Genomic DNA, 6,648 nt, shown 5'->3' on the forward strand with positions numbered 1-6,648 from the left:
GTGCGTCCGCGCGCCGCCCCGTGGCTCGCCCGCCCCGCTGCTTAGTCAGCACACGCGGGGCGGGAGGCGGACGGGAGTGGAGAGCGGAGTCGATGCACGACGGCCAGTCCAACACCTTGCCTTTGCTCCATCCGCTCCTCACCCTTCATCCTCATCATGAGCGACTAGCACCACGACGTAGCTCGGCTGTGCACTACGGCGCGGTCAAGCTGAATGACTTCGCGGCAACATCGCACTCAGATTACCTAGCGCGAAGGTCGCCACGCCTACGTCAAGGTCGTCAAGCCAGGATGCTCAGCACGAACGCCACTCTTCGTCTACGCGGCGCCCATCATCCGCCACTAGCCTGAACCACCTCCCTTCTCTACGTCAACGATAGCGGCAGAGAGACCTCATGCATCTTTCAAGAGATGCGTCGCGACCAAGCAGCGCCAACGTGCGAGCATGACCAGGCGACCAACCAGATGGGAGTCTGAACCAAGGATTATCGCCCGTGAGTGCTGAGCCTCGCTGGCATCGCCCTCGTCGTAGAATGCATGCTGACACGCCTCTTGCCATTGTTTCGCTGATCGCACAGACAAGGCTCTCTTACCCCACCTAGCATACCTGCTGTACCTCCGCAACTCTTTAGCGTGGTACTCAGCACAACGAGCAAGTCAGAAGGCGATGCCACTCCGGCTCTCTACCTCTCGCCTCGCGTCACTCAACCGCCGGCACCGCAAGATCAGCGCATGGCATGAGCTCGTGGATACCCTCAACGTCTGCTCGTCCTACGCCTAGCGTACCAGAGCCGCATTGCCCCTCGTCCTTCGCCCTGCGCCCCCATCAAGGGATGCAATACTGCTTCGCCTTCCCGCACCGCCTCGCATTCCCTCCTAAGCAAGGACCAGAGCTCGTCGTCGGGCGGTCACTTTGACCAGAAGCCACGCCGCTTGCCCATGCAGACAAGCAAGCGCCTCGACCTGGTAGCATCGTGCGCGTTGCAACCTCTCGCCTTCCTCGCTCTACACTCAGCGCAACAAGCTGCTTCCCTCGCCCTCTTCGCTCGCCTCGCACCCGCAATGTCGCCGTTTTTCGCCCTCCGCGCCCATCAAGGCGTTCAATACTGCCTAGTTTTCACCCATCAGCGCCCGATGCCTCCCCAAGAGGGAGAAGAGCTCGTCGTCGAGCTACGACGCTGGCTGCTGGCCGCGCCCCCCCCGGTAGCACAGCAGGAAGCGCCCCCGCACGCAGGCACTTTGTCCCCTGCGCAGAGCGACGTGGGATGCCAGCTTCTGACGATCTGGGAAGACCCAGGACGGATTCGCAACGTCCTGCGTGTGCCATCAACGCCACCTCAGCCTGGCCAGTTCGAGGTGACGGCCATCCTTGTCCACCGCAGCCCACCAGTCTGCGCCACCCCCATGCGACGCAGCCCCTCCCCATCGGCTGGCATGGACCACACTCCTCCTCCCTCGTCTCCCCTGCCAGCGCTGGAGCTGCAAGACGAATTCTTTTTCGAGTACGCAGAGCCGATCGCGCCGCCATCAGGACCACAGATCGAGCAAGCGCAGCAGCAGCAGCAGGCGCACGAGCAAGAGCAGCAGTAGCAACACCCGCTGGACGAGGCTGCGCCAACGGTCGTCGCTCGTCCCCGTCCATACGCCCTCCTCTATACGCCAAGGCCGCCACGTACGTACGGAAGAGGGCAGCACACAATTCTAACCTCGAGCGAAGACCATCAGGAGGACCAAGATCACGACGAGGACCAATTTGACTTCATTTTGGACGATGCGCCGCCTCCTCCGCCTCTCGACAACATCGCGCCCGTCCCTGCGCCCGTTCAGCCTGCCCCTGTCCCGCCCCAGCCTGCCATCGTGCCAGCGCAGCTTGCCCCTCTCGCTCCTCAGCATGCTCTCGTCGCTCCAACAACATCGCCTCGCCCTCCCAAGCGCCGGTGCGTGCAACTGCACCGCCTCGATGCACCTTTGGGCGCTGGAATAATGCGCAGCTCGACCGTGACCACGACGTCTACGTCACGCGGAAGGCAGCTGAGCGGGCAGCAAGTAAGGCGAAGAGGGAGAAGGAGAGGCTGGACAGCAACAAGCGTGCGAAGCGAGGCGCAAAGCAGGCGAGAGCGCCAACGAGGGCGTCTAAGAAGAGCACGCGGACACCAGGGAGGCAGCTGTAGAAGCTAGTGAGATCGTATGGATTGGAAGGCAAGAGGCGCGCCGTGTAGGCGGCAGCGGAAAGGGCCGAGCGGGGCGCCTGCACAGCAGCGCAAAAAGTCAACGCAGCCAAATTCGACGTCGAAGAAGAGGTCTTCGAGTCCACAAGCGGCGGCGAGCGCGCTGCAAGGTATGGACGGGCTGCAATTTGACCTCGAGGACGACGACGACGAAGAGGAGGACATCGACGAGTGGCTTGATGCGTCAGTGCAAGGTCAATACGAGCGCATCCGCCAAAGGCTGATGGCTCACGTCGTGACTGGACCCCCTGCTCAGGGTGAATCGTCCTCGCCTCCCGCACCCCCTCCACATAAGCCCAGATGGCGGCGACGACTGCGGCGGCGGCGACCACCTCGCTCGTTCTCCGACAAGCAAGGGAAAAGGCAAGCAGCGCGATGCCGACCCCTCACCAGCGCCGCCTATCCTCCGCGTGCGACCGCGCACAACTCATTGGCACTTTGTTGACGAGGAGGATCTAAAGCTTGAGCGGGAGCTCGCCATTGAGGAGGCGCGCGAGGAAGGCTGGGAGTGGTGGTGCCCGGACGAGCTCATCGATCTCCAGCCGCGGGGCAATGCAGATCTCGCCAATAAGGACGGAGAAACGTCGCGGGAAGCGCAGGACGAGCTCTTGGTGCAAGCTCTCCTCGCAAAGGACGTCAACATGGCTCTCGACGACGACGAGGCCCCTCCTTCCGCGCTGGACGACGCGCTTCTCTTCGCCCCAAAAGATGGCGACGACCTCCCCTGCCTGGACAACGTCCTCGCAGTATTAAAAGTTCCAGCTCCAGCTCCACCGTTCCATCGGCACCATCAGCGCCATCAGCACCGCAAGCACCGCAAGCACCGCTCCCTGCCCCTCTCGGCCCGCCTGCTCCGGTTGCTCCGCCCGCCGTCCAGCCCTCAACCTTTGGCCCTGGCCTTGAGAGCGAGTATCCAGCCCTCTCTCCCCTCACAGGCGACGACGACCTCAACGACGACCAGGTCAACGCCGCGGCCAAGCGTATCAAGGATCGTCTGATGCGTCAGAACCACCCTCCCCCTCTAGATGGCGGCGGAGGCAGCGCGGAAGATCCACGACGGCGACGACGTGCTGCGCGACTACGACGACGATCCCGACCTCATCGGCATCGTAGGGATCCAGGATGACGGGCGCGAGGCCAAGTACCACTTCGACCTCGATTTTCAGCGCATCAAGCCCATTCCGGATCGCGCAGTCCAGTCGCAGCAAGCGGGCGAGCAGGGCGACACGCGCGACGCGGATCGCGACACGGTCATCCTGCATACCAACGAGCGAGTCGTGGTTCAGACCACCGACGACGGGCAACGCTCGGTACGGATGACTGGCACGGGAGGCGCAATCATCCGCGCAAACCAGAGGACCGAGTATCGCACCTCGCTCTTCTCGCAAGAGATTCGCCGCGTGGCTCGCAGCGCGCTCGAGGCAGAGGGATGCCCGGTCGTCGTCCACCGCCAAGCTGACAGCACCATCACCCTCCTCGCCACCATCGCCGGTCGCAACTTCGTCCTCGCCACCGACCACCTCACCGCTCGAGTCGTCGCAGGCGTCGAGACCTCCCTCCGCCTTCGCCCCATCGCCAACCAGTGGGCATGCCAACCGATGTCCGCCACGCCAGAAGCCTCTTACATCCTGCGTCGATACCGCGTCACCATCGACCAGCGCAGCGGCTTGCGCGCCTGCTACGAGCCCTTTGCTGCCCCCGTGCACGCTCGGTGGGCCGGTCACTTGCTCCACGGCATCGGCGTCAGGATGAGGGATGGGGGAGCGCGCTTCCCGCTCGTTCGTGGCGATCCAGCTTCCCGGCAGCGATGCGGACCACCTCGAGCTCGGCTGGCTTGGCGACCGTCCCAATCGTCGTCGACCCAGCATCAACGCCCCGCCTGCGCTCCTGGAGCTCGACGTGCCGGCACCATCGACGCCTCACGACCTCATCCTCGCGATGCACCAGACTCGCACGGGCGACATTCACGGCGTCTGATACCAGCTGCGCCCGCGGGACCGCCTCGATGGGCTACGCGCGGCCATGCAACTGGTGCCATGTCAACGACATTCTCTGCATTCGCACAGAAAACAAAATGTGTGCCAGCTGCGCGTGAAGAGGGGAAGGCCGTGCGGCGCAGAGATGAGGCGTGAGTGCGAGCGACGCGAAGACGACGAGTCGACGAGACGCAGCTGACCATGCCCCTCCTCGCTCCCGCTCCTTGCACAGCTCCCGCGCAAGCAAAGTGACCCCAGCGATCCCAGCGATGATGACGACGAACACGACGACGTCCAAGGCCTCAACTTTCACCGCGTCTCTCGCCCACAGCCTAGCCAAGCTACTCGTACAGCTCCTTGCTCCTCGCTCCTTGCGAGACCACTACACGATGTCCACTCACGGTGACAGCGGTGAGCAAAAACCTGTACGCAACGCTTGTTGAGAGGTAAGCGCGTCGGCATTGCGCCCCGCCCCCGCCCCCGCCCCGCCAGACCACGAAATCCCAGACCTGGGCTACCCCGAGGACCTGGGCCTCGACAGCGACGAGGCCGAGCCTGAGCCCAAGAAGGCCAAGAAAGACGAAGTTGGCACAAAGTCCCATCGCTCGCTCAGCGCAGCATCACCTCGCCCGCCCTTAAAATCTCCCTCCTCCTCGCTCTCGCGCTCGGCTGGACCCTCTCGTCTGGCCCAGCCCCCGCGCGGGCAAGACGACCTCTGCGACGACGATGACGACGACGACCTGCCCCAAGGCCTCGACTTTCGTCGCGCCCCTCGCTCGGACCCTCGTCCCCCTCCTCGCACCGCCTCTCGATCCGCCTCTCGCCCCTCGTCCTCCTCCTCATCGGCCAGCATCGACGTCTATGGCGAGCGCGGTCTAGACAAGTACACGAAGGCCGTCATGGAGGAGAGGCCTTGGCGTACTCAGCCGCCCCCTGCCGTCACCGAGGTGCCCAAGGTCATCTCCCGCAACTGCCTCCCCGAGCAGTTGCCCCGGATCAAGTGGGGACGGGCAAACATGGAGCCGCTCGACGCAATCGACGCACGCAAGTACAACCTCGTCTACCGCGTCAAGGACACGGACAAGGTCGCCTTCGTCCGCCCTTGCACCCACTGCGAGGAGCACGGCAAGCTGTGCATTCGCGTGGGGGACAAGATGCGCGACCCCTGCGTAGAGAGGAGGAAGCCCTTCGGGGCTAGGACGAGGAGTGAGTGTGGATGAGCGTCGGCGAGTAGTCAAGACGCCCAATCTGACTTCGCGACGCTCCCTCGCAGTGCCCGGTGGGAGGACCCCGGAGTGCAAGGTCTGGATTGTCGACCTCATCATCGACAAGAACAAGCCTGGCACCACTTGGCAGAGCTTCGACCCCGAGAAGCTCGACGTCAAGTACACCGAGGCCAAGGGACTGCCCGCCAAGGTGAACGACCTCAAAAAGCAGGCCGAGGGGATCAAGGTGCCCTTCACGCAGCCCATCAAGGTTCCCCCTGCGCCGCCCGCACCAACGCGCCTGGACTGCCAAGCCTTGGTATCGGCGGAAAGGACTCTCGAGGTGGCTCTCGCAGAGGTTCGCACGTCGCGGGCGATGGCCATTGCGGGCTTCTATGCCCAGAATGGTCACTACCCGGACGTAGTGGACCCTTACCCGGGGAAGCTTGGGGAGGCGACAAAGGTCATCGTCAACCTTCAGGCGACCGTCACGGCGCTCCGAGTGGCTGAGGCGGGGGGAAAGAGGGGCGAGAGGGGGGGGGGGAACAGTGCGGGAGAAAGGGACCAGCAATGTTCAACGTAGCTCTTTAACGTTGTATAGCTTCTGGTAGCTCGTCTACGCTAGTAGCGCTTATAAATACCGAAATTCAGACTCCCTTTTTCGCTCACGTTGATCTCGTCTCCCGCGCTGTTCTTGGCGTCGTGAGCGAAGACGCACGGAGCAGCGAAAGTGAAGTGACAAGCAGCGGCACGGGCGGGTAGTGGAGGAGATGGCGGCGCAGACGGGAACGAAGGCGGCAATGACTGGCAAAGGCGACGCGCAGGCAGACTTCGACGAGTATCTGGACCTCCTCGACCTCGTCGGCACGGAGGGCAGCCTCTGCTACGCTGGTTCCGCTTCGACATTCGGATCCGCCCAATCGCCGCGCAGGCCATCCAGCTTCGCCAAGGGACAGCTAACGAGCAAGCGGAGACAGCGGCACTGTCATGCTCTCTACGAGCCAGAGCATGGGCACACAGGCGGGCGAAGAGCGATGGCGGCGGGGGGAGTTTGCGCGACGAGTCTCACAACGCGTATCGCCCCTCTGTGTACGCTATGCGAGCGGCGCAGCTACAGCTAACGCCGAGGAAAGTGGGTCGCCGTCGAAAGGGTTGGTGTGCCTTTGCCCTGCTCTTGTCAGTGTGTGGTGTCTCCTCTGGGGTTGGCTTTGGTCTCTCATCTGGGGTTGGAAAGGGTTGG

At 63.5% G+C, this 6,648-nt stretch overlaps 5 protein-coding genes across 5 annotated transcripts; 4 read left to right on the forward strand and 1 right to left on the reverse strand.

The window, feature by feature from the left end:
• Positions 1-686: 686 nt before the first annotated feature.
• Positions 687-1,680, forward strand: BDZ90DRAFT_71463 (hypothetical protein). Its single transcript, XM_025509799.1, has one exon. The coding sequence runs from the start codon at positions 939-941 to the stop codon at positions 1,587-1,589; it is 651 nt and encodes a 216-aa protein (XP_025360297.1). The 5' UTR covers positions 687-938; the 3' UTR covers positions 1,590-1,680.
• On the forward strand, positions 1,681-2,085 carry BDZ90DRAFT_71464 (hypothetical protein). The gene has a single exon (XM_025509800.1). The coding sequence runs from the start codon at positions 1,771-1,773 to the stop codon at positions 1,981-1,983; it is 213 nt and encodes a 70-aa protein (XP_025360298.1). The 5' UTR covers positions 1,681-1,770; the 3' UTR covers positions 1,984-2,085.
• Positions 2,086-2,962, forward strand: BDZ90DRAFT_71465 (hypothetical protein). The gene has a single exon (XM_025509801.1). It carries the CDS (start codon positions 2,187-2,189, stop codon positions 2,670-2,672), a length of 486 nt encoding a protein of 161 aa, XP_025360299.1. The 5' UTR covers positions 2,086-2,186; the 3' UTR covers positions 2,673-2,962.
• On the forward strand, positions 2,963-4,874 carry BDZ90DRAFT_71466 (hypothetical protein). Its single transcript, XM_025509802.1, has 2 exons — positions 2,963-4,355; positions 4,436-4,874. The coding sequence occupies exons 1-2, from the start codon at positions 3,253-3,255 to the stop codon at positions 4,644-4,646; spliced, it is 1,314 nt and encodes a 437-aa protein (XP_025360300.1). The 5' UTR covers positions 2,963-3,252; the 3' UTR covers positions 4,647-4,874.
• BDZ90DRAFT_71474 (hypothetical protein) lies at positions 4,863-6,061 on the reverse strand. Its single transcript, XM_025509803.1, has one exon. It carries the CDS (start codon positions 5,790-5,792, stop codon positions 5,079-5,081), a length of 714 nt encoding a protein of 237 aa, XP_025360301.1. The 5' UTR covers positions 5,793-6,061; the 3' UTR covers positions 4,863-5,078.
• Between the last annotated feature and the right edge of the window lie 587 nt (positions 6,062-6,648).

Source organism: Jaminaea rosea, assembly GCF_003144245.1.
Source record: "Jaminaea rosea strain MCA 5214 unplaced genomic scaffold BDZ90scaffold_14, whole genome shotgun sequence".
NCBI classification, from domain to species: domain Eukaryota; kingdom Fungi; phylum Basidiomycota; class Exobasidiomycetes; order Microstromatales; genus Jaminaea; species Jaminaea rosea.

Coding starts and splice junctions, on each gene's coding strand:
- BDZ90DRAFT_71466 (XM_025509802.1), top strand. CDS start 3,253: ATGGCGGCGGAGGCAGCGCGGAAGATCCACGACGGCGACGACGTGCTG. Junction 4,356..4,435: donor GTGCGGCGCAGAGATGAGGC/GTGAGTGCGAGC, acceptor CTCCTTGCACAG/CTCCCGCGCAAGCAAAGTGA.
- BDZ90DRAFT_71463 (XM_025509799.1), top strand. CDS start 939: ATGCAGACAAGCAAGCGCCTCGACCTGGTAGCATCGTGCGCGTTGCAA.
- BDZ90DRAFT_71465 (XM_025509801.1), top strand. CDS start 2,187: ATGGATTGGAAGGCAAGAGGCGCGCCGTGTAGGCGGCAGCGGAAAGGG.
- BDZ90DRAFT_71464 (XM_025509800.1), top strand. CDS start 1,771: ATGCGCCGCCTCCTCCGCCTCTCGACAACATCGCGCCCGTCCCTGCGC.
- BDZ90DRAFT_71474 (XM_025509803.1), bottom strand. CDS start 5,792: ATGGCCATCGCCCGCGACGTGCGAACCTCTGCGAGAGCCACCTCGAGA.